This window comes from Psammomys obesus, unplaced genomic scaffold, assembly GCF_907164565.1.
Source record: "Psammomys obesus unplaced genomic scaffold, mPsaObe1.curated_primary_1811, whole genome shotgun sequence".
NCBI classification, from domain to species: Eukaryota; Metazoa; Chordata; class Mammalia; order Rodentia; family Muridae; genus Psammomys; species Psammomys obesus.
Window position 1 is genome coordinate 52141686 of NW_026587216.1, and position 27847 is coordinate 52169532.

The 27847-nt window shown below is 42.0% G+C and overlaps 1 protein-coding gene across 5 annotated transcripts in view; it reads right to left on the reverse strand.

Moving 5' to 3' along the window:
- Klhl32 (kelch like family member 32) overlaps window positions 1-27847 on the reverse strand; it is a 226414-nt gene that overhangs the window by 75056 nt on the left and 123511 nt on the right. For all 5 annotated transcript variants that reach the window (XR_008719679.1, XM_055603480.1, XM_055603478.1 and 2 more), the window contains one exon: window positions 14082-14180. Coding sequence is in view for 4 of the 5 variants with exons in the window: in XM_055603480.1 (XP_055459455.1) it covers window positions 14082-14180 (99 nt within the window). In the remaining variant the exon portion in view is untranslated. The remainder of the gene's footprint in view (window positions 1-14081; window positions 14181-27847) is intronic.

Genomic DNA, 27847 nt, shown 5'->3' on the forward strand with positions numbered 1-27847 from the left:
GCAAGTGTATAATATCATGAGTTATTTGAAAAAAAGTTAATGGACTGAAAATTACTTTTTAAAAATCAATCAAATAAAACATTGGAGAAAGAACTGCAGTAACAGTGAAGTTCATTAATTTGCAAGAAGTTTCTTTAGTCTGGAGAGTAACTAGGCCTGGATTAAGACAACGTTACAGGAATAGAAAAGAAGGAGAGAGAATGAGAAATGGAACAGCATGTGCATGAAAGGAACATGGCATGCTGTCCACAGGGGGTGGGGGATTCTACGGGGACTCCTGGTCTCTGGCATGAGTTCCATTCAAATACCTGCAGAATGTCCAGAAGAAAGAATCCAGGAGACAGGGGATTGCAGGTGACAAAGTGTGTCATCCTAAGAGTACAGGAAGAGAGAGTGGATAAAGGGTATGAGAGAAAGACCACCAACTACAGAAAGCTGTATAAGATTATAGGGAAAGAAATCATTTTGAAGATTAAAAACAGTTGTGCGATATTGTTACAATAATAATCACCTCTTTGATGTCAGTGCCGGCCAGAAGACCTAAAAGGCCAAGTCAACAAAGTTGACACGAATCACAAAGTCTTGCAGCAGTCTAAGATTTCAAGTCTGGGTGACCGAGGCATGTGAAGTAAGACCTACCCATGGAGGGGTGGCTAGTGAAGGTCCTTCTGATAACTTACATTTCTGAAGACCAGGATTTCTGGTTGGGGTAACTAAAACAATGATAGTGCCTTAACAAAACGGAGAAGAGCAAGGGTGTGGGATGGGATGAACACAGTCCAGAACAGAATGTAGAGTGTCCAGTGGAAGTGATAACAGAGCACATGGCTAGAGCTGCGATGACCTCCACAGTGGAGTCAACTTCAGTGAGCACAAGAGGTGGGCCAAGAAGAAGAGCTTGTAAAGGAAGTGAAAAAGAAGGGGAGCCAGGACAGAGGAAACAGATGTGCAGGGACAACACAGGGCCTGGTAACAAAAGGCTCACACTTAGATATTATGAAAGATGTGTTACACAGGGTAAGAAAGCACAAACGCCAGCATCAGTTTGGCAGGAAGGAAAGTAGTAACTGGAGATGAAGAATTTCTCCCTCCTGACCAGCAGAGAGACTGAAGCCACAGGCAACACAGGAGGTAAGGGCTGCAATAAGAAGCCGAAGGTGTGCGTGTCAGAGAAGAGGGCACACACCTCAATGGTTAGACACACAAGCACTTGGGAGAGGGGTGAGAGAATGAGCATCTCAAAGGAAACACGGGTTTTCTTTTAACCACCTCTAATTTCAAGTAGTGATAATGGAAGAAAGTGTGATACATATTTGACTGCTTTATTTGTTGATTCTGAACAACAGCATCTATAAAATGTTAAAATAATTTTTATTTTTGAGAAAAAAGTGCACAGAATCAGATTTGGGGACAGGCAGGGTATTTTTGGTTTTGTTTGTTGTCTAGTTCGCAATAGTTAGCTTAAAATGGAAACTACAGATAATTGAAGAAAGTCCTTCAAGATTTCTTTCTCTCTTTAAGAACTCACAAAGAAGGTATACTAATTCTAGGTTACCCACAAAACAAATTAAAATTCTGAAATGGCTCTTGGCAGACAGCGTCCCTCAGGGCGGTCACTTGCTGGCATCTTTTGGTGTGGGCATTGAGAATGAAAGCCAACACAATAGCGTATAAAAAATTAATTAGGATCTTGAAATGACTACTGAAGATCTTATGATGCATTTCTATTCCAAATATGAATTATGCTTGGCAAATCTGAAATTCTGGATTACCCAAGCTAGGTGGCGAATATTTCTGATTAGAACAAATAATAAGTAGTTGGATATGACTTGGATTTGATACATTTCTAGCTTTCCTAATCATTTTCACTTAAAAAGAATCCAAAAGATTAAACTATTTATAATATCTTTTTCAAAAGTTATACTTTAACATGCCCCAAACACAAGGGTATCAGCTCAGGGAGGCGTGGAATGGCATACAGCTAGTGCACTGGAATACGGCCATGTTAAATATATATGTGGGCATACTCGTTTGTCTTCTCTAATAGGAAAAAGAGCTCAGTGTTAGAGAAAAGTGAGCGTGGGTTACCACTTTTCAACCCTGAGGATAAACTATTTTGTACAGAATACCCACTATATACTCAGGCAACACTGCTAATTTAATAATTAAGACTATAATAATAAATTGTTTAGAAGAGAAATCCTCTAATAAGTCATTGCTGCTTTATCTAGTTTAAAAAATAATAATCCATTATAACCCTGTAAAATATATAAGCTCCTCACTGTCAAGTTCAGTCACTGTAGGAAGTATTTCCAACTGAACAAAATATATTCACTAGATAAAACTAATAGAAAGCTGCTTATATAATTTTCATGCCATCATTTAACATATTAATATTAAAAAGCAGATAAAAATTACTGAATGAAGATAACTTCTGTCCCCTCAACACATACCGAGTTCATGTAATATGGAGGAAGGGAAAGGAAATCTGAAATTGGTGGAAGGTGAGGTCCATGGTCCTGTACCTGAGACATGCTGAACCCTGTGGAGGGTGATTCAAATGCTACCTGAAGAGACTCTCAGTCTTGGAGGTGTATCTCAGAGACCAGCGCTTCCCGATGTTGGAACTAGAACAATCTTTTCTTAATTAAAGGAGAAACCACAAACTGTTATTTAGAAAAGCAGGAACAAAATTACCCAGAAATCTCCTGAAAGCTCTCACGAGGGAATAAATTTCTTCATACCTTCATCTTCATACCTTCTCCAAAGAGGGAAGAATGCCCAGTCTTGTGTGTAGCTCACTCAGTGCACATTAAGTGAAGACAGAGGGTGACAGGTGAGCCTGTACAGAGGATGACATGGGAAGTGGAGTAGGGACCTGCCATCTACCCTAAAGATTCTCTGGTTAGCTCTCAGCTACCCGAAGACTAGCAGCAAGGACCTAGGCTTTATTTACTAGGCTCTCCAGCGGTGTGTACTGTAGAGCGAGCAGCTTCAGCCTGCGAAAGTTCGTAAAAGAAGAACACAAAATAAGAAACAGATACTGTTTCCCTCAGAGATAAAATGCAGCACCCGCGCCCCTGAGTCCTCTCCTCTCAGAACCCAGCAGCTTGGCTCCTCTTGCAGGTCACGTCTTTCACATAAAAGTGCTAAACTAATGCCGCTTAATGACAAATTAATGTCCATGAATAAAAAATACACCTCTAATAGCATGGAGTAATTTGCCATTACAATATCATCATTGGACATGCCCCTGGTTTAATACGATGTATTTAATTCATAACCTAATGAGTGATATATAAAAGAAGGAGATGAACCCCGCAATTACATTTATGTGAGTCTGTCACCTTATTTGTAAAACCTTAGAGTCATTTACATTCAAATTAGAACAAATGAGTGATTTCACAAAGTGCGGTGATAAATGACCATAGAAGCCTGAGACAAAACTGCATTTCCTGTGAACACATTAACAGTTTCCTATTATTTGTTAAAAATTACAATGCATATTGCCCAGTGTGGTGTGAATAATGACTTTTTTACTGATTGGGTCAGAAGACTAATATGTAGCAAAATAAATAATTTTTCTTTCCATTCTCCCCCTGATTTTTGCTTCAACTGAACTACTGAATTTTGGTGGATTCACACTGCCACCTGCTGTCTGCGAGGAGATATCGGCAAGCTGTTCCTACCCCTGCTCTGGTGGCTTTATTGGAAGAGCCTACAGGGTGCTCTTTTTATTACGCATGTCATTATAAAAGCCGTGGCACCTGGGAAACAAAGGATGCTACTGTTCATTTGGCAACAGAATGTATCACCAACAGAATGTAGGACTATGCGAGAGGCACAAATCCTACAGAATTTTCCACCATATGAAAGCTAGTGAAAAAAAAAAAAAAAAAAGGCATCCTTAGCAAAGCAGGTAGCTCCTAATGGGTCACTTCCAGGGGACATAACACAAATCCATGGTTAATACCCTGATATACAGAATGTTCAGCAGAGGAAGGTGTGTGTTTGTGTGCTGGGGGTTATCTATGAACCTGTGCTTCTCCACCCCTACTATCATGGCATAAGTCTAAAAAGAACCGAAAGCCTTGGCCTCCTCCAGGGGAGCTCCGATTACCAGACTTCTCTAAAGGCATGTCCCCACAAATAACATTTGACTTAGGGTCCTGCAAAAGGCGGATTGGCCGGGAGAAGACTGGGAAAGTATAAGCCCGGCCACGTAGACAAGGAAAAAGACTTTTGGAGGTAGAGCAATATGTTAAGATGTACTGATGTACTGAGATATACCAACAGGTAGCTAGAGGCCACTTCTAAATTAAATCTACATAATACATACACACATACATAGAATTTAACTCCTTCATCTGTAAAAAGAAAACACCGTCGCCTGACTTAAGGGGCAGAGTGAACGTGTGAGTCCTTATAAAGTGTTAAGCACTAACAAGCGGTTTGCACTTGCTGGCTCCTTTCCCTGGGAAGGTAATGACAATGTGGGTTGACATGGAGAGAGGCTGAGAACATGAAACCCATCCAGCAGTCCTTCTCTCAACAGAGCAGTGAGTGTTTAACAACAGAAAACAGCTTCAGCGGGAGATAACAGCCTCAGGTGTGAGATATTTGTGAAGCTGACACTAAAACTGGGCATCTAAAAACATCTGAATGGAGAACTAACAAACAGGCAGATCAGCAGCATCCTTACAGCATGTTTGAATACAGAGGGTTTGAACCACTGATATGACATTAGGTGGAAAAACTCCAGCAGTCACTTCCTGGAAACCAAGAGTCCACTCTGGTCAGGAAAACAGGTAGGCAAACTCCAGATCTTTAACTTTCCTCAGCTCCTCCACATCCAATCCCATTGTCATCCCTAGTTCTACAGTGGACGGCTCAGCTATTCCCCTCCTAACCTCCCTTCTTTCTCCCTTTGCTTTACCCCAGACCCCAACACCAGTAGGCCCTCCCTGGGACCCCTCAGGCCACTCCTGCCAGGGAAGCAGGCAGGCTGGTTACAGATCTCCACCTGTCCTTCAGATCCTCCAAACTAAATCCCCAGTCTTATGGCCAGTTCTGCAGCATAACGCCTGCCCTGGCCTCCCTTTCCCTCTGACCCCCTTCCCCAGTCAATTACACAGATCTTCCTCTCCAGACTCTCTTCCAGTCATTCCTTGGTTTGTCCAAGCCTCCAGCTCCAGCAGGCCAGCACTCCATGGAAACCCACAGGCCACTTTGGCCAGGAAAGTAAGTAGGCCAATGACAGATCTTCACCTCTCCCTCTATTCTTCCAAGTCTAATCCCCTAGTCTCATCTCCAGCTCTGTAGCAGACCTTCTGCTCTGACATCTCATCGCTCTTTGCCCCCATTCCCAAGGGACTAAATAAGCAGATCCTGGTGGGACACCATGCTTTCCTTCTTCTTTTGAAGCCTCTCCAACAACTCCAGCCCATGCCCATTCCTGAGTGTCAGCTCACAATACCCAAAACCCACAATTTACCTAGAACCACCGTGCCCACACCTATCAGGGCCTCTTGAGATTTCCTACAGGCAACACACCGCTGCCAAACTCTACCAAGACCGAGCGAGGAAACAAAAGCACCACCTAAAAAGGAGAAGGCCAGATTATCAGCACTAGAGCTACAATCTTTCCAACCCCGGATGCCTAGATGCCATAGTAAAAACACAACCAAAACAGCCAGGACAGTAGGTTTTCACTGGAACCCAGTGACCCTACCACAACCCTGAATACTCTAACAGAGTGAAGCACTTTCCGGTCTTGAGTGGTTCTATTGGTTTCATTCCACTGTTGGTATTTTCATAGGTTTCTTTCTTTTTTAATTATTCACTTTACATCCTGATTTCAGTCCCCCTCCTTTCCTCCAAGTCCTTCTCCTTGTACACCCTTCCCCCATTATTCTCTCTCCTTCTGGGAGAAGGACGAAGTCCCCCAGGGGCCCCAACCTGCCCTGGCACAGTAAGTTGCTGCAGAACTGGAGAGATGTCTCAGCAGTTAAGAGCACTGGTTGCTCTTCCAGAGGTTCTGAGTTCAACTCCATAGGTTTCTTTAAGAGATTTACTTCTTCTTTGAGGACCTCCATCATATCCATAAAGGGTATTACGTAGTCTTTGTCTTGTGCATCAGATGTGTTGCAGTATCAAAGCCTTTATGGATACAACAGATACTGGGAGACTTCAACACCCAACTCTCACTCTCAAAAACTAAGCAGAAAAATAATTAAGCTAGCTAACGTTACAGGCCAATTGGACCTAACAGATATTTACAGAATATTTCACCCTAACACAAAAGATTATACCTTCTTCTCAGCACTTCATGGAACTCTCTCCAAAACTGACCACATCTGGGACACAAAGCAAGTCTCAACAGATGCAAAAAAAAAATTTGCAATTAACACCTGCATCCTACCTGACCACAACAGATTAATGCTGGATGTCAACAACAGAAGCTAAAGGAAGTTTACAAACTTGAGGAAACCGAACAACTCACTACTGAGTGAAAAATAGGTTAAGACAGAAAGTACAAAAGAAATGTACAAAAGTACAAAAGACTTTCCAGAATTCAGTGAAAATGAACACACAACACACCCAAATTGATGGGACACAATGAAGGCTGTTCGAATAGGCTCTTTACTAAATGCCTACATAAAACATTGGAACGATCTCATACTAACAATTTAACAGCACACTTGAGAGCTCTAGAACAACGAATAGAATCACACCCAAAAAATGCAGACGGCAAAGAGTAATCAAATTCAGGGCTGAAATCATGAAATAGAAACAAATAAACAAAACAAGGAATCAATGAAATAAAGTTGATTCTTTGAGAAAACCAACAAATCTTTATCTTTATTGAAAGATAACATTTATTACTTTATTATTCAAATTAACTAAAAAGGAGAGAAGGAAGATCCAAATTAACAAACTTAGAAATAAAAGGGGGGAAACATAAAGACAGACACCAGGGAAATCCAGAGAATCAAAAGAACATGCTTTGAAAACCTGTACTCTGCCCAGTTGCAAAATCTAAAAGAAAAGAATAATTTCCTCAGTATATACTACTTACTAAAGTTAAATTAAGATCAAATAAACTATTTAAACAGACTTGTAACTCCCAGTGAAACAGTCTCCCAATCACACCCCCCCTCTCCAAAAAAGAAATAGCTTAGGGCCAGTTGGCTTTAGCAAAGAATTCTACCAGACTTTTAAAGAAGAGTTAATGCCAATACTAAATGAATTAGGACATTGTCTAATTTATTTTACAAGGCCATAGTTACCTTGATAGTCAGACCACACACTCAACAAAGAAAGATAATTACAGACCAATTTCCTTCATGGATATTGATGCACAAATATTCAATTAAATGCTCACCAAAAAAAAAAAAAAAAAAAATCCAAGAACCTATCAAAAAGATCATCCACCATTATTAAATAGGCTTTATCACAGAGATTCAGGAATGGTTCACCATTTGCAAACTGATAAATGTAATCAACCATAAAAACAACTGAAAGACAAAATCCACGTGATCATCTCATTAGAGGCAGAAAAGGCCTTTGACGAAATCTAACACCTTTTCATGATAAAAGTCCTGGAGAGATAAGAGATTCAAGGGACTTACCTCAACATAATAAAAACAGTTTACAGCAAGCTCATAGCCAACATCAACTTAAATGGAAAGAAACTTAAAACAATTCCACTAAAATCAGGAACAAGACAATGTTGTCCTTTCTCTCCTTAACTACTCAATATAATATTTGAAATCTTAGCTAGAGCAAAACAAAACTGAAGGACAAAGTGATAAAAATTAGAAAAGAAGAAGTCCAAGTATCTTTAGCTGCAGATGATATAATGCACATAAGTGACCTGAAAATCCAACTGGGAAACACGTGTAACTGATCATTACTTTCAGAAAAGTAGCTAGATACAAAATTAACTCACAAAAATCAGGAGCTCTCTTATACACAAATGACAAACAATCCGAGAAAGAAATTAGGGAAAAAACACCTTTCACAGTAACCTCAAATAACCCAAAATACTTTGTGATATCTCTAGTCAAGCAAGTGAAAGACTTGTATGATAAAAATTAAGGTAAGTGAAGAAACAAATTAAGAAGATATCAGAATATGGAAAGATCTCCCATGATCATGGATCAGTAGGACTAATATAATAAAAACAGCCATCTACCAAAGAGAAAAGGAACTGGGGGTGACAGGAGCTCCACAAGAAGACCAACAGAGCCAATTAACCAGGGCCCATATAGTCTTGCTGAGACTGAAGCATCAACCAGGTACCTGCATGAACTGGACCTAGGCCCTCTACACAGATGTAGCAGATGGGCAGCTTAGGCCTCATATGGGTCCTCTAGTAAGGGAAGTGGGGATTGTATCAGACACAGGCTCACTTTCAGCTTTTTCATCACTTTTCCCTGGCAGGACTGCCTTGCCAGGCCACAGGGGAAGGAAGAGGACATGTTCAGTCCTGATGATGATGATGATGATGATGATGATGATGATGATGATGATAACAAACAATTACTGGAGGTATCACCATCCCCCAGTTTCAAGTTGTACCACAAAGCTATAGAAATAAAAACAGCATGGTATTGGTACAAAACAGACACAGTAACAATGGAATTAAATTGAAGACTCAGACAGAAATCCACATATCTATGGACACATAATTTTTGATAAAGAGGACAGAAAAACACACTGAAAATAAGATCTTCAACAAATACTGTGGGTCAAACTTGTTGGCTGCATGTAGAAGAATACAAATATATTCATTCTCATCACCCTGCACAAAACTCAACTCCAAAGAGAACAAAGACCTCAACATAAAACCAGATACACTGAATCTGAAAGACGAGAAAGTGGAAAATAGACTTTTTCAACAAAACACCACTAGCACAGACACTATTGACAATTAATAAATGGGACCTCATGAAATTGAAAAGCTTCTGCATAGCAAAGGAAACCATCATTCCAACAAAGTTGCAGCCTTCAGAATGGGAAAAGATTTTTACCAGCTATATATCTGATAGAGAACTAATATCCACAATATATAAAGAACTCAAGAAGCTAGACATAAAAAAAAACCAAATAACTCAATTAAAAAATGAGATATAGATTCAAACAGAATTCTTGAAAGAGGATACTCAAATGGTTGACAAACACTTAAAAGTTCCTTAGCCATCAGGGAAATGCAAATCAAAAAATACTTTGAGATTCTATCTTAGACTTGTCAAAACGGCTAAGATCATACAAGTGAGAGCTCAGGCTAGCAAGGCTGTGGAGTGAGAGGAACACCAGCCATTGCAATGTGCATACTCATAGCCACTACGGAAATCAGTGTGGTGTTCCCTCAGTAGGATAGGAATGGGTCCACTTCACGATCTAGCTATAATTCTTGAGCACACACCCAAAGACCCTTCATCCTACCACACAGACACCTGCTTATCCATGTTCAGTGCTGCTCTATTCAAAAAAGCTAGAAATTGAAAACAACCTAGATGTTCCTCAACGGAAGACTGGATAGAGAAAATGTAGTACATTTACACAATGGAGTCCTACGTTTTTGTTTTTTGTTTTTTTTGTTTGTGTGTTTGTTTATTTGGTTTTTGTTTTTTTGTTATTCTGTTTTTTTTTTTTAATTGACACCATGAATTTGCAGGCAAATAAATGGAACTAGGAAAAAAAATCACCCTGAGTGAGGTATCACAGACTCAGAAAGACCATTGTGTACCTGCGGCAAGACGTGCTAGGGTAATGTTGGCTTAGAGTTTGTGAGAGCCACCAGCCAGTACTGCTCTGACCTAAGGTCTGCTCCCCAAAATGGGGTTCATACCCAACACTGTTTGGCCCAGAGTCCCAGGACAAAACCGTAACACTAGTCTAAATGAAAAGAAAAATGCAGCGATAAAATGACTCCTAATTATATTCTGCTATAGTCATTGAGCAGTGTCTTGTTCATCCACCATCAGAGAAGCTCCCTCCTGCAGGAGAGAGAAACAAATGCCTGCAGCCAGACACTGTGCAGAGTGAGAGGCCTAAGTAGGGTGTCTCCATCTAATCTCTTCCCTCAGAGCTCAGGGAACCCTGTGAAAAAGGATGCAGAAAGAACGCAAGAGCCAGAGGGGGTGGAGAACACCAAGAAAAACCATGCCCTCTCAGCACGAGCAAAGCTCACATGATCTCACAGAGACTGAGGCGTGCACGGAGCCTGCACGGAGCCTGCACGGAGCCTGCACGGAGCGTGCACGGAGCCTATGTGGCCTGTTTCAGATCCTGTGCACTCACATTATGGCTTCCAGGTTAGAGATTTGAGGGGATTCCAGAGCAAGTGAATGAGTGGGTCTCTGACTCGTGGCCTTCTCTTGGGCTCTTTCCATCTGTTGGCTTGTTTTGTCCAACCTTGTTGTGTTAGTATTTGTTTTATCTTATTACATTTTATTTTCTTATATTTAAAAAAATGAAGGAGTGAGTGAGTGAAAACCTATCCACTGGGGTAAAGATAACAACTGGCCTGTCACTTATACCTGTGAAAGAGGGAAATTAACTTTCTCCAATGTAGCAACTCTGGGTCCACCAGACCAGGGCAGGCATCATGGTCAGGAGCAGCTGACCAACTTATAATAAACTCCAGTTTTGTTGTTGTTTTGTTTTGGTGTGCGTGTGTGTATGTGTGTTTACACAGTTTGGTGGGGATTTTGTTTGTCTGTTTTGTTTCTTTTTTAGTGGTGTTTTATATTGTTTTCTTGTTACATTGGTTTTTTTTTTTTTTTTTTTTGAGAAGGAAGGTGAAGAGTAGATGGGGAGAGAGAGAGAGGATCTGTAATGAGATGTGGCAACTGAAGAATATGATCAAAATATATTTAAATTTTACAATTGTTTTAGATAATAAAAACAGATAAAAAAGAACCATAGTTGGAGAAATTCAGTGGTTAATGTGAAATGGCTGAGAAGGCTGAGGTGGTGACACATGCCTGTAACCCTAACACACTGAAGGGTGAGTTAGAGGCAAGTCTGGGATACCCTGCTTCAGAAAATAAACAACAACAAAAGTGCAGAATTTAGCTGGGAAAAAAGAAGTTTGAGAAAGGGTTCAGTAGAGCAGTGGCCGTGCTGAACCTCCGTCCCGTCCAGCTGGTCACTAATGAAGGGGTCTCCAAGGGTTTCCTTAGCAGTGCTTACAACAGGGACAGAAAGCACGTGCATTCAGAATGCTGAAAAGCAAGGCTGTCCTCTCACTTGACAGAATCCATCCTAACCAATAGGGAACGAGGAATCACGTTTTATTTCAGACTAGACATGGGCTGTGGATCTTTTTGAAAAGGGAGGAAAAGGGGCCCACACTATGATCTTGAAGATGTCTCTTCCTCTCTGGGAGTGAGGGTGGGGTGCAGATTGTGGGGTGGGGGCGTGCAGGCACCAGGGTGAAGATGGTGTTGCAGCATTCATGGGTCAGAAGTTCCCAAGGTGTCTGCTAATGTCTGAGGAGGCTCAGGGCGCTTCTGCAAAGGGTTCTTGGACAGTTGAGTGAGTGCTAGATAAAGAACAGGGCTCCTACAGGAGTCCTCCAACCCTCACCAAACAAACAAGGGGAACTTAAGTACAACGAAATCATAGCAGGCATCATAGTGGTGAGCATTTTTACATTCCCAGCTGGACAAAGGCTCCAGAGGATGGCCCGCACATTAGAACTGGTAAAAAGAGCACAGCTTCCTGGTACATTTTAAGTACAGGGGAGATTTCATTTAAAAAAAAAATCCTTTTTATATTAGAACCAGCTAACTGATTCTGTATGACATTGAAACTTAGTTGAGCAATACTGCCAAAAGAGTGGAGATATATAAGGCTGCATTAACATGATATAATATAAAAGCAGGCTGACACAGTATGAAGACTTCATCCTGAGAGAAGCAACACACGTAATGGAGAGACTAAAGCACCGTTGTTTCTACAGACACTGCGTTGCCATCCAGTCAGTTTCCTTCTATAAGCTCAACATCTTGCAGTAATCACTGACAACAAGGCAGAGGTCAACAGAAAGAAAGGACATTTGTGAGTTTCAGTCACTGTTAAAAAGCCTGAGTAAACAGGGCGCGACGGCACACCTCTATGAGCTCAAGCAAGAACAGCCTGGTCTATACAGTGAGTCCAGGACTGCCAAGGCTACACAGAAAAACCCTGTCTTGAAAACAAAGAAACCGAAGGCCTGAGTAATAAATTTTCACAAAATGTAACTTTATTCAAACTGCACTTTGACCTGAGTGAAACAAATGGGAGAATTCAGCTGCAAAGGTCACAGCTACTTAGGTCTCAACAAATTTCATCTGACAGGGCAGGAAAAATGTACACAGACTTCCAGTGTTCATCTGGAGCTCTTATTTATAGAAAACATGGCTACATACACACAACAGGTATGAGGATATCTGTCTATAATCATCCTCCACAGTTATAATACTATTACCAGATTCCTGTCTATGTGTCATTCATTATTATCTGTAGCATTTGATGTATAAATGTCAAATAAAATTAATTTAGTGTCAAAGCCAAACACACACTTCTGACATCTTGTAAACTTTCTAGGTGATTCCCATTGAGAACTAGCAGAAAGAAATTAAAAACAGCTCTCCCGTATCATTCAAAATTATTGGGAGGAAAAGAAAGGTAAACCAGATAAAAATGGTTAAACATTTACCCTTGGGTTAAAAGTATTGAGATAGTAATAAAAATGTCATATATTGTATTTAAATTGTTTCTTAGGTGAACATGGGTGGTGCTTCTCACACTGTTGCCCTGGGAAGAACTGATTCCTGTTTCCCAGGTTTGTCAGGAAAAAAGAAAAAAAAAAAAGATGCCGTATGACAAAGAGCTTTGAAAACTCCATAATGAATAGCAGAAGTGAATGATAAAGGACCCATTTACAGCACATTTAGACAAGTCAGAATCAGAGAAAACGATTATAAAGAAAAACAAAGAAATTAAGTAGGAACATGATTTTTTCTTCTTATTAATGTCATATGCACAAAGATACTAGAATAGAAGTGTGTAGATTCATTATTTTCATTACTTTCCATTGTCATTATATTATAATAAATGCAAAGGGAAATGAGACCATGGGACAAATGGTGGAAGGGAAAAAGTGTCACTCTTACATTATCCCCTAACCTCTACACACACTTGCTGTGTGTGCATGCAAGCTTGGGTTCACACACTCACACACACACAGAGAGAGAGAGACACACACAGAGACAGAGAGAGACACACAGAGAGAGAGACACACACACACAGAGGTTGTTAATGCCAAGAAGGCCAGAAGATTTGCCCTGCCAAAGACATCAGATCACATGGCCTTCTTCAGTCCCTGCCCATCCTTATGTTTCTGAAAAAGGAGTTTGATACTCCCCAAAATAAGTAAATAAATTACTTTAATTAAATGTAATTTTATTTATAAAATAAAAGCCTCAGAGGCATGAAGATACCATAGCCATCCCACATCTCACTGTGTAGTTTTGATCGTCAACCGCCCTCCCCAAGAGAAAACGGCTTTACAAAGAGCTACACCCTCACCAGCCGCGTTGCCTCAAGCAGCGGGTACACTGTGAACCTCTGACACCATATTTTTAATGTATACATCTGTTGTGAGGAATGAATGTGAAACGTTTGTAAATACACAGTGGCATGGTGTTATGTGAACTCTCTTTTTGTCGCTCACGAGGCTGTTCCTAACCTTCCAGCAAATCAGGACAAGGATGCACATTTTATTCATTTGGAGAGGCCTGTGCATGGATGCTGAATCAGTCCTCTGCCTGGGGACAGCGGGCAGAGAAGACAACATTACCCGTGTGTATGAGGGGACACAGGAACTGCAGCTGTCTTCATAGCATCCTCTTAGCTGTGTCCTCCAGGAACTACTAGCCCAGGGTGTACAAACACACACACACACACACACACACACACACACACGCCAGATACACACACATGTGCACACAGTGTAAATTTTCTTTCAGTAAGTCTCAGTTGGTAGAGCAGTTTGCAACTTCAGGGCAAGGGGTGTAATGGCATACCTGGATGAGATAGTGGGAACACAGATTGAGAAGCTCCAACAGCTGTAGGTGACTGCCAGCTGCCAACACATCCTGGATCACTCCTGGCTCCAACAAAATCTGTTTTTGTTTTTCAATAAAGAGAAAGCGATCAGCTACATTTAAAAAATGACACGGTACTGCTTAATTTATAAATGCACCATATTAAATTTAGATTGCTACTCTATACATATATTTGAATTAAAACTGTGACCATAAAAGTCAGTTCCTTTCTTCCTATTCTAGTTATCGTAAGACAGCCCCCTCTCAAACAGGTGAATTCTTTTGTTTCTACATGGGCCCGCAGTTTTCCCTACATCTGAACCTCTGCTTAGTTCCTTTGTTTTTGTAGGAAGTACAAACATTTTCAAAGAACATAGTAGCTTTTTAACATTCAATAGTCATTAAATGCAGAATAAATCAGGTCTAGTTTTTCAAAGTCTACTTCAGACTTAAGTACAATTACAGTTTAGTGAGCAGGTGTTTTAGGGCAGGTCATTTGCACCTCTTCCGGGCCACTGTGAGACAGGGGCAGGCATTATGAGAGTGGGATGGGAATTATGAGAGTGGGGTGGAAATTATTCTACTTACAAGCCCTATACACCATAAACTTTCATTTTCTTCAATTTTAAGTTTTCTTTATCTAGTCGTCTTCACTTAAAATGCAGTTATTTTCATGAAATGGCAAGTATCATCGTTCAAGGATCTGCTGACACCGATTATCTACTTTTTTCTGGTTATGCTCAACTATTTGCTGCCTCCAGCCCACTGACAAAGGCCAGAGAGAGAACACACCATGATGGAGAAACACACTCCTACAGAGGCCATTAGCGCTGGCACAGCTGTCCATCCGCAGCCCAGTTGTTCAGTCTGTCCACTGGACATCTTGTGTCCTCACTACTTGCAATTCACGCCACGGCCACATGGGGCAGTAAGCACCGGTGCGTACACTCTAAAGGAGAGCACGCATCTCTTGCCTCTGGGTCAACGGACTTTCTTGATCTTTCTTTTACTTCCCTAACTATTCTCATTCCCAGTCTCGGTGCTTTGGAAACGACTACAGCCCGGCCCTAGGACCTTTCTCCCCTCTCCCTGCTCACTCTGTAATCCTGTGGCTTGAACATCGTTTATATGCTGACAACACTCAAATCTGTTTCTGTCCCGACACCCCAGACCCCCACATACAACTGTGGGGAATGGATGAAGTCCTGAGCGCATGTGTATTGTCGACACGGGCAGGGCCATGTCTGAGACACCAATGTCTCAGACCCACGGCAGAGGCGAAGCCTTCCCCAGGTAAGGCTTGGAGACTGGGCAAAGCCTGCCTCCGGTCCAACCACGAGTGTTTATGAACGACTGACCTACCAACCACAGTTTCCTCCTCTGGACGATGCAGCCCGAGCCCAGCCCCTTTAACCAAGACTAGTCAGCCCTGCCTCCCGTTCCACGTAGGAAAGAAACCTGCCTCCTCCATTCATATTTTCAACCAAATCAGTCTTGTTTACCGGGACCATTCTTCCTCAAGACATCAGCTTCGCTCCTTCCAGCCTATCTTTCAGGCTTCTCCCCAAACTGAAATTCTGGGCTACTGCCGAAGTTGGTACCTTCCATCCAGGTGCGCACAGCCCACCCACTCCCAGCTTTCCCAGGACACCTGTGGCGAGGTGGCCGCCTTTTCATTCCCTTGTTGCTACAGTTGGGTCCATCCCTCATGCTGGGTAGACGCTGGCACCCAACTGCCAGGTCGGCATGTTCTCTCAGCTGTCTAGCTAAAACTGAGCATGCCACAGACTAAATTCCACCACTCTCCGACCCATTCCTGTATAATCCTGCCACCTCAGTTATTTAGGCTAACACCCCATGGAGAGTCTTATTTTTTTTAAAGAGTAATATTCTCAGATAATTTTATACACGCATATAACTTGCTCAGGTCCCACCCACTATCACTTGCTACTTATCTTTCACTTTTCTTGCTACACACTTAACAGACTCACTTATTCAGAGTGGAAGTACGGCTCTCACTCATTCTTTGGCGTGTACAGAACAACACTGTCCAACAGGCCTTCCCTGAGCATCCAACACGAAACAGTACATCACCGCAGAATCATTTCCTGCTTTTGCTTTCTTTCCCATAGCACTCATCCTCCCTTGTCATAGTGCACATTTTATCTGGCTGCTTTCTGTTTTTCCACACAAGGGGATACAAGTTCCACGGAGGAAGATGTGTGTCCTGTTGTGCATGCGCAGCACATGAGAGCAGTGTCTGGGCACAGCCGTCACTCCGTCCTGAGGGGCTCATGCAGTTACAAATTCGGTGAATTGATTTCTACACACATGCTCTTTTTTCAATTTTTTTTAAGTATTTCTGGGTCTTTGAAGTAAATATGTGAAAAAGTTCAGCACAGGAGTCAGAGCTGAGAACACTTGTCTTGTTCTAGAATTGTCTTTTTTTTTTTTTTAATTTTACAGCTCTTTTTCCTTCTACTCAGAAGAGAAATTTAAACTTCTGCAAATCCGCAAGGAAGAGGCTTTTCCTGACACCGAGGAAGCGAGTACATCCCCCGTCAGGAGAGCAAGAACGGCGAACAGACTTGCCAAAGAGGCATGGCCTAAGGCAGAGAACAGGGAACTAGACGGATTAGAAAGGTTTGTTTTAGCCTTTCAACCCTGTTGGTTGCATTCATCTCACACAACTGGCATTCATGACACTCTCCAAAGTATGGTAATGCCAAACACAAAGCCAGATAGCACAGAGCACAGATGAATATTCCGTAGCTTGTGTAACATGTCCAGTGGGCTCACTATGAGAAACCCTCACACCAGACACCCATACTGGGATTGTTTTTGCCTTTTTTTTTTTTTTTTTTTGTTCTGTGGGTCCCTCCCCCCATTATAACACAAGAACTTCTAAAAGAAACTTTTAACATAGAAAAGTCCCTATGTTCTTTAGAAGGGCTGCAGAGAGAGATCTGTCAGGAAAGCTAGTTTTGCTTACTACAAACAAGCAGCATGTGTGGGCGTCACTGGCAGGCGTCTTCGCCGTGGAGCCCTGCTTCACTCAGTGACTGGCTTCCCTGCTACATTTTCCCAAAGACTTTGTGCTTGGGCAGGAATAGCTAAAGCTCATCTCCTTGTGCTTTATGGTTTAGTGAATTTGAAGAACTGGCCAATAAAACGCTTTAAAGTAAGGGCCCTCAAACACTCACTTCATATCACACAACTTTCTAGTTTGTTTGCCTTTCGCTGTGATAAAGCACTGATCCAAACCAACTTGAGATCCCTCAGAAATTCCAGCCATCAGCCTTTAGCCTGGCTAAAGGCTGGATGGACTTGAGGTCAATGTACAGGAAGGGAGGGACTTAATCTATGTGACTTACATATCCACAGCACTTGGAAGTCTAGAGGAGTTTGGCTCAGATGAAGCTAGGCCGAGGTGAACAAGGCAAAGTGATATAGAAAAGGCAAGAAATCTAAGAGCAACTGCCCTGGCATCCTATGTCATCGGGGAAAACAATCTTGCAGAAGCTCACATGAGCTGAGGATGCTCAGCTGTTTGGGGCAGAGCTGAGGCCCCTCCAGACTCTTAGAGGAGGATGTGTATAGGTGGAGCTAGACGCCGACGCCGTGCTCATAGGACAATTACACTTCTCTTCCCGCCATCCATCCATCCCTGACCTCCAAGAAGAACACAGGGAGCCACACCTGGCTGTGAGGAACGGACAATGCTACCTGAGGTAAGTAACCATCCTATAACTCCAGTCAGGCTCAAAGATCTTCCCTGAAGTTGTGGTAAGCAAGGTCTCTCTCATCTCGGCTAACTAGACTTACCCAATGCCTGTGAGCAGGGTAACCCTGGGTTGTGGAGATCTGACAAAGCCCTGAAATTTAAATTGTGTAAAGAGTTGAAGTCCTGAGTGTGTGTTGTTAACTTGGGCACAGCCATGTCAAGGACCCCAGAGCCTCAGCCCTCCATGAGCGACCAAACCTTCCCCCAATCCCAAGCTGAGGCTCAGAGGATGGCAAGGCCTTCCTCCGGTCTGAGTAGGACTGTTGGGAGTGTCCTTCCCCCTCCGGACGGCTGTACTTGGCTGCTCACCTACAGACATTTTACTGTGACTAGCTAAGCCTTCCTTCTGTGCAGTGCATGATAAAAATGCCGAAGTTCACGGCTTCTGCTTCGCCGGTGTGCTCCGCCAGAGCAGACACAGCCTATCCCATCCAAGCTTTTCCGCAGGTGTGTCCGTGGGTCTGCTCTTCCTTCACTCCTTCTTCCCTCTCGTCAGGCTTCCAGGACCAAGCATCCGCCAGCTGTGGCGCTGTGCAAGTATTGTGACAAAATGCTGGAGGTTAACTGTGTAAGTTCGGTAGAAGGTGGTAGATTCCTGAAGCACTCTGGCAGAGAATTCAGCCATAAGGTGGTGCAACTGCCTTCCTGGCAGGAGGAATTCCGGAACGCTTCCTCTCCTGTGGTCAGTGACTGGAGTGGCTGGCTGTACAGGGCTGACTGGCACCATCTCTGAAGAACAGCCCCCAAACTGAGAGAGGGCTCATGCCCCTAGCCTTACCACATCCTCTGTCAGGAGAGAAAGAAGATGGAGCCTGTTGCAGTTCTGCATGGGACATGGCACGCCACACTTAGGAGGTGCTGGGGAAGCCAGCTGGTCCTGACAGGTAGGAGCAAGGGCCAGCACACAGATTCCATGTTTTTCATGTCAGTCTATCGGCTCATTCCCTTACGCCACTAGTCATTCATCTCCTCCCCACCCCCACCCCCGACCATTTTTAACCTTGCCTCCTGGACCAGTTTCTGGTAACAAAGGTCTTTGAACACCCACGAAAATTTTCAGTGTGACCTTTTTTTCTGTCTGAGCTGGTATCTTAAAAAAAAATGTATCATTAGTTCCTCAAGATACAGCCTCATCACTTGTTTAGAAGGCTAACAGTGTACTTCTGATTTTGTGGACAGAGGAGGCTAGGGTGTGATTAACATTAAGCCCAGGCAACTGTGGTTTGCAAGTACATCTACGATAACAATCATCGTTTTAGCACAAGGACTAATGCAATTTAAGTTAGATGTGGTCTAATTTCATTTACCAAAACAAGTGAGGACATCTCCTGTTGACACATTTGAAATTCATTGTTTCACATAGTCTAGAAAAATATCAAATTAATACAACCTGAACTTAAAAGCCGTCAGGTAAACTGAACAAAAGGAGCATGAACAAATTTACTAGTCAGATGCTCAAGACATATGATGCCTTTTGTGCTGGAGTCCAGCTCCAGCAGACAGGCTGAACCAAGGCTGGTCGCAGTGTGGGCGATGGCCAGCTAAGGGCTGGTGTTTCTCTCTATGCTTTAACTGTCAATCTCCCAGGCTGGTAGCCTTGCTACTCTCTATACACACTTTAACTCTTAAACTTCTAGGCTGGTAGCCTTGCTACTTGGGGCTCTCTAGATACAGTTTAATTCTGTATGTACAGTTTAATTCTGTATTTATACTTTAACTCTATACACAGTTTAACTCTCAGGGGCCACTGGTCGCGAGAGCCTCTAAAGAAGAAGACAGCAGAGGGTCTTATCAGTCAAGCCAGCTGGGTCCTTAAACTCAAGAGTACAAGCGGCCACAGCCCTGACAGTTTCTTGCTGTAAATACAAGGGGTTGTAAAAAGAAAAACCTTAGTTCCCTTTAACTTAGCGGCTCAGCAGTGAACAGAGGCTGGCTGGTAGAATCCTAAATAAGAAGGCAGATAAAAGACTCCAGACTCCATATCACTTACTAAACTTAATAACGTAGAAACATGCAAAACATACACCTTTGGCAGACAAAGCAGCCAGATATTTACACACCTCACACACGGACACATACAAGCAACAGACAAAACAAGGGAGCTCCCAAACACACCATTCATCCACACATATGTAAACATACAGACACTAAAATACATATATACATATATGCAATATATACAGACACTTAGACAGACAGACACATTTTTGGAAGAAGTGGGTGTCCTTAACAAATGTTTAATTCTGCCTTAGGTTTTTATACTCTCTAATACAAAGGTTCTCTGTGGATGGAAAAAAATTATCATTCAAAAACAGATTCAGTTGGTACCTAAATGGGGAGTTACAACAGGATCAGCCTAATATCTAACATAGATACTTTGTTTATTGTAAGCTTAAAGCAGTGGTTTTACCTATATGCTCATTATGAGTTTAAAGCAGATTTTTATCTTCTTATTTCAAACATACATTATGTGTTCACAGCAAGTTTTTTTATGTCAAGAGTTTTCTAAGAATTAGGTGTCTGTCTTGTCTTGTATATTCTTTGTTTCTATGTTCATATGTCTTTCTTACTGTGATGTACACCTGTGCGTTATCCTTGAACTAAACCTAGAATGAAGGCATTTCCTTGATAATTAATTTATTTCAATCTTGTTTTCCCTCTTGGTGTAAATCAATTGCTTGACATATGGAGGTCCACAGAGCTCCTGCCAATTTCTGTTACACTGCAGGAAGGTTTTTAAATTACTTAAATCAAATCAGAAATTCTTTAAAATCACCATCAGGGGTTATGAAACCATCAATTCGTTTAATCAGCACTATGATACATCTTCAAAATAATCTGCAGGAAATCTGCCCAACAGAGTGAAGCAATAGGTAGAGAGGGTCTCTGCCATGCCAGATATATGAGACAAGCATGGAAAGGCAGTAGAGCAACAATGAACAGCCTTGAGGCAAAATCCTTGAAGGCAAGCCTTGGGGCCTTGCCTTCACCAGGGATACACCCACTCATCAGCCATGCAAAAACGAGTGAACTGCCTCCAGGAAGCTCACTTGCTTGCTTATGCAATCCAGCATGCAATTGCTCCCAGCAGTTTTGTGTGAAGCATATAGATGGGACAGAGAACAAAATTTACTTTTGGTTTTGGTATCATTTTACTAAGAATTATTTATCCACAAGGTGGCGCCTTTGTTTAAAGCAAAATGATTTTCTGTTTTTTGCTTCCTCTATCAGACACACTATTTTTAAGAAGAAAATACAATTGAAGTGAAAGTAAAAAGAAAAATTTTAAGAAGAAAATACAATTGAAGTGATGGTAAAAAAGCCTAAGGATTTTCTTCCCAAGCATTCCTCAGTGTCCTTATGTGTAGATCTACAATCTACCTCACAAGATACTTTTTAGGAGGAAAAAAAATTACGTACATCATACTATGTTTGGGCAAATGGAAAAGTGAACAGGTAAATACTGGCACTCAGTCCTTGAGTCAATAGCTCAGTGGGATTGTGCTGGAGTGGCGATCCAGTGGACGCCTGATTCTGGAGGAGCATTTGGCTAGGAATGCCTGATTTAACTGAAAACCCTGCAGATGGATATGAGAAGACTTGGTCATTTTACAGCACAGAGAAAACTCCGTTTTCTTGTGGCTCCTTCTTCATTAGAATTATTCTTGCATATCAAGGCCTTGAGATTAATAGTATTGTCAGCTAGTCATTTCCAACATGGTTTTCTTCATTATGTTTAAATTAATAAGATGCATTATTTAACAGAATGTAAAGATAAATTATACATACTTACAGCACCTTTACAAATGTGGCTAATTACTTGAAAAAGCAGAATACATTTTTGATAGTTTCTAACTGTAAGGGAAAAAAGCAGTTGTAGCAAATTAAAGTATAATGAAACATGAAGGTCATTATAGGTTAAAAGAAAAGCTAAATTAATTATTAAGATCTACTTAATAACCAGTGTTCTTTCAAGTGTGATGAAGACGTTAGATTCCATCCCTCACAGCTTGATAATGGAACTGGGATTCTCCATAACAGAGGCAGCTCCATAACACGGGGGCCAAAACCAAAGAGAAAGCATTGACTTTCAACTACCGACGCATGAAGACAGGTCTCTTAAAGAATGAATAGAGCTGATGCCGCCTTTTCTTTCTTTCTTTCTTTCTTTCTTTCTTTCTTTCTTTCTTTCTTTCTTTCTTTCTTTCTTTCTTTCTTTCTTTCTTTCTTTCTTTCTTTCTTTCTTCTTTCTTCCTTCCTTTCTCTTTCTCTTTTTCTTTCTTTCTTCTTTTTCCCCTCCCTCCCTCCCCTCCCTTCCTTCCTTCCTTCCTTTCTTCCTTCCTTCCTTCCTTCCTTTTTTCCCTCCCACCCTCCCTCCCTCCCTCTCTTTCTCTTTCTTCTTTCTCTGTCTCTAAGGATTACTCTGTATGGTATTTTGCCTGCATGTGTCTGTTCACTGTGGGCATGCAATGCCTGCAGAGACCAGAAGAGGGCGTCAGAGTCTCTGGAACTGGAGTTCCAGATGGTTGTTGACTTCCACGTGGATGCTGAAATACAAACCTGGGTCCTCTGGCAGCCCGTGAGTGCTCTTGACTGCTTGATTATCTCTCCAGCCCTCTCGGCACCAATTCTCAAGTGTAGGGGTAACTTAAGAGTGTCACTGCTGGCTATTGAATGGAGAGAGAGAGAGGATGGAGCTGAACACAATTATCAAGTCGTGCTGTGACTAAAGCAGAGACAGCATGCACACAGAATGGCGCTGAGGGAGCTTGGGATTAAAGATGTCTAATTTCATTAAAACTGTAGGAGAAATAAGCCCCAGTGTGAAAAGGGATCATCAATACACAATTCTGTGCTCATTTGGGGGAATTTCTTGCATGAGCTTTGTAAAGGACAAAGATAAAAATACAGCTTTAGAGTCTGCCAAGAAACTTAGGTAAGCCATTGGCATTTTCCTACCTAGCATCATCCCATAAAGAAATATAAGACTGCTACTTATTTTGATAGGGTTTTTGGAGGAAAAAAAATGGCATGCCCAGATAAAATTCATAGGAAAATTACTGGCATAATTTGTAGAGTAAAATGTTTCTATTATAATTCACCTCTGACGTTGTCGTACTATCACCACCCTACACATATCCTGTGGCTATCTCATTTATGCCATCTGTCCTTCCTGTATCAGTTCACACTTGTCACCTTTGCAAGTTACTGTAACTACCATATGAGAATGAGGAACATGGAGATAAGGAAATCCACCTATTCAGCAGCAGGTCTTTTCTAATCCCAGCTCTAGGCATCTTTCTGGATCTGTGAAGATGATCACAGCTACCCAAACAAGTAGCCTTGTTACCACGGTGCTTAGATTTTGGGTGTCAGCCCACTGGTGCCCCTACTTACAAGAGTAATAGGCAGAGCACGCTGGCTTGGATTAAGGTCTAGAGTTCAGTTTTGAGGTCTGTGTTGTATCATCCAGATAAACAATCAGGAGACAAAACCAGTCGTTTCAATGGCAAAGAACAACACATCTTTCTAATCACACACACTTGTACAGCATGTGGGCCAAGCATGAATATTTTTGTTTTTAATGTTAATTAACAGGTTATTTTAAAGCAGTTTTGCCTGTAGCAAAAGTCAACAAAAATGGAGTTCCCATATACATCCTGTCCCCACATACTTATAAAGTTCCCACGTCAACCTCTCCCACAAAATGACACACTTGCCCTAATTGACAAGCCTACACTGACATCTCATTCTCTCTCCCAAAGCCCCCGGCTCTCCCTCGTGTTCACTATGGGTGTATAATTCCATGACGGCATGCATTTGACATTGTAAGGCCACACAGGAAAGTTTCACTCTCCTAAATATCCTTGGTACTTGGTTGATTCTCTGCCATCTCCTTGATCCCAACTCCTGGAAGCCACTGCTCTTTTTACTCTCCTCATAGTTCTAGTTTTTAGAATGTCATGTTAGAGCCCCACAGGACGCAGCCTTTTACAACTGGCTTCCTTCATCCGGCAACATGTGCCTGAGTTCCCCAAAAGTCTCTCCATAGTCTTGTAGCTCATTTCTCCCAGCACTGAATAATTTTATCCCATTCACAGTTAAGGTTTCCATCCATTTACTATAGAAATGCATTTCTGTTGCCTCCATGTTTGTTAATTATGAATAAAGCTTCTAGACACTTGTGTTCAGGTTTCTGTTCAGACATAACTTTCCATTTACAGGGTAGACACCGAGGAGCATGTCCATGATAAGAGTGATAAGGAAACTGCCAACATGGCTTTTTTGGGGACGATGCCCTTTTGACTTCCCACCAGCCGTACATGAATTTCTCCCACTCTCTGTCCTCACCAGCTTCTAGTGTTGTCAGGTTCTGGGTGTCAGGACAGTGTTAACAGGTGGACTGTTGTCAGTCCTTGTTTGAGCTTGCACTTGCCTGATGAAGTATGTGAACATTTTCCATTTGCGTATTTCCACCTATCTTCACTGGTGGCTCATCTTGTACACCTGTGGCCACTTAAAAAATCAGAGTACTCATCTTTTATTACTGAACTTTTGAGTTCTTCAGATATTTTTAATGACATTCTTTTATATGTAAGTATTTTCTCCAAGTTGTGGCTTGGTCCTTTTATTCTCTTGATACTGTCTTTTTGTAGAACACAAGTGTTTAATTATAGTGAAATACAGGTGCTCAACAACCACATTTTTGGGTCTTTAAAAATATATTGTCTGGGCTGGATAGATGGCTCAGTGGTTAGGTGTGCTCCCTGCATACACATTAGTATCAGAGGCCAGATTCCAGCACCCGTGTGCCAACCAGGACTTCTCGGCCCTGACGGGCAGCGATAGCAGGAGCACTGTGGCTTGCTGGTCCCCAGCCTGTTGATAAAACACACACCCTCAATTCAGGGAGAGATTCCGCCTCAAGAGAAAGGCGGGGAGTAATAGATGAGGGCCCTCGACACCCTCAACTGGCTCCTATACATGCACACAGGTTCATAATAGGCGCGAACAGACATGCCTGCTAGTGTGTGCGTGTGCACACACAAACACAAAATCCCACCACATCTTTGCCATACATACAATTACCTACAGAAATATTTCTCCTATATTATAAATAGGTGCTGCGAGTTTTTCACGTTTGTGTTTTACGCTTGTGAAGGGTATAAGATCTGTGCAAGGACCTGACTTTTTTTTTTTTTTTCAGGTGGATGTCCAGTTGAGAACTGGCACCATCAGTGAAAGAAATTCTGTTTCCTCTGTTTCATTTCACTTCTCTCACTGAAGATTAATCAGTTGATGGTTCTGGTTCTCTGTGCGGTCCCACTGATCTGATGAACTTTGCCCCCATTCCACAGTGACCTTGGAAACTGTCAGCTGTCCAGACTTGTTCTCCTTCAATGCTGTTTTGGCTACTCTTGGGCTTTTGCTACTTCAGCTGAGTATGACAGTCAGTTTGTTTAGTGCCCATAAATGATCTTCTGAAATTTGGTTTGGACTGCATTGAACTTGTAATCAAGTTGTAACTAACTGCTTTCTTGAGGATACCCAGTCTTCCTTTCTCTGCATGCAGACCTTGACTTCTTTCAGGGCAGTTTTGTAGTTCTCATCATGCAGATTTGACAAATTGTGTTAAATATGTTTCACTGTTGGAGGTACTACTTTCTGAGAAGAATTCTAATATTTTAAGATGATCAAAACACCGCAAATGGGGTAGTATTCTGTGACATGGAAATTATATGAAGTTAAAATCTCAGTGTAAACTGAGTTTTATGGATTTAATCTATCTCTGGCAGTTTTTGAGTTACAATAGGAGGCTTAAAGTAGCAACGACACGGCCTGAGAAGCCTCAACTGTTTATTATCTGCCCTGTTATGGAAAACGTTCACCAATTCCTTCTCTAGAGGATGACTGGAGGCTGGAAGTCAGTAGCACAATATTGTATCGAGTTACCAAGGACTGCACAACATTAGCAGGAAAGCTACTTTGCCTACACAAGCCAGTTTTAAAGTGTAAGGCATTCCAGCAAGGGCAAGAAGGAGAAAGTAAGGTCCTGCAAAAGCATGAGGTGGGGTTCTGAGGTGGCTGAGAAGATGAGCCATAGAGGGTGTTCTGAGAGCTCAGAGAGAAAAGGCCTCCATGGAGAAACTGTTTGGCTGTAGTGCCCGGAGCTGAGTGCTGTAAGTGATAGACTTTAATTTAGATTTGCCATTATCTATGTCTATGAAAAACATGTTTTTAAAGCAGTGCATGCCTTTAATCCTAGCACTCTGGTGGCACAGACAGGAGGATCTCTGAGTTCAAGGCCATTCTGATCTACTATGCAAATAAACCTTGCTTCAAAAAAAAAATCAACAGTTTTTGTTTTTTTTTTCCCCTAGAATACTAAGGATAGACACCTCTGGACTTAAGCAATGGAAAAATGTGTAATAAAGGAGTAAAACTGAGGAAACGAGTTCCTGTGATACCTTTTGCAAGTGTGAAAGGTTTTTTGTTGTTGTTGTTTTCTTTTTTAAGTTTGAGTAAAAAAGTGTGTTTGTGTGCTGTGGGAATAATGCAATAGAGAGAAGGAAGGAAGGGGGACAGAGGATAAAGACAGAGAGCCTAGGTGGAAGATGAGCCCCTAAACATTCAGGCATGCGCACCTTCCACAGTGAAAGAAACACAGACACAGCCATGTTTGCAGACAATGATGACTGGCAGGTGCAGCTTTCCCTGCCTAAAATCCCCACAGAACACGAGTTCCCCCCACTCTGTGCGTTGTGGGGAAGGTAGCTGAAAAGACAGGAGTGAGAAAGTTGTCACTAAATGGAGCAAAGCAGGGCAGGACAGCTTAGCATTGCCTGTGTGGATCTGCCTGAGATTAGACCTTCAGCACCAGCCAGTAAGAGGGGAGTTTCACCACGGGGCTCAAGCAGGACTGCTCAGGTGGTGTTTCGAGTGGCACTCCCGGCTGGTTCTCTCTCAGATCAGGGGCTGGTTCATGCTGTGACAAGGTTCTGAGCGCAGTAAGCAGTACGGGGCTGAATGACAGTGACCTGTCATCCATCGGAAGCTGTTCCTGTTCAGTCACCATGGAGAAAACGACTACCTTTTCTCCCCTTCAAACAGTGAGGGTTAGTATCTCGAATTTTAGACTGGGACCTGAAAATCACTATAACCCAATTAGTCTGTATTTTATCTGAATTTGTACAGTTTGTGTGTGTGTGTGTGTGTGTGTGTGTATGGAACTCACATGTTTTTTTTTTTCTCATTATATTCCATGTGACATACAATTAAAATGTTATTATCTTATTTCTTTTAAAAATGCAACAACACATCAATCTGTGGATGCCAATCACAGTTTGCTGTCACTTAAGAAAGCATCCGATGTAATTTTCCCTCCAATGTAATGGTGTCAGGGTACCTCTAACACCAAAGAAGCCCTTAACACATAGTGGGTAATCATTAACTACTTGCTGAATTACTGCGTTTCATTTCGAGAGCAGAATAGTAAGAGATGGCTCTTTCTTTAACTCAAATTTATTCATTTTTGTAATTTATTCACTTTACTTCTCAACTGTAGCTCCCTCCCTCGTGGCCTCCAGGTCCCACCCTCCGTTGCTCTTCCTCCTATTCCCCTCCCCTATTTTTTTCTCGCGTCTATAGACTAACCTCTACAAATACTAAATGTTTCCAGCAGAGGGCGCCAGGACTCCACTTTTTAGGAAAAAAGTTTCAAACATCATTATCTGACAGTAGCCTTTCTTGGTAAAACTCTCTGAGGAGGCAGCCCTCAGAGCCATGCTCTTCCTTCTGGTCAAGGAATGAAAGATCTGAGTCCACTTAAAAGTAATCAAAATGAAAGGAAATGGAATTCCAGTAAAGCATCGTTAATTTATATGTCCAGCATTTGCAGATAAGCACATTGACTGGTTCCAGGAAGACTGCAAAGTAAATTGCAATCATAAGGGTCTTGTTT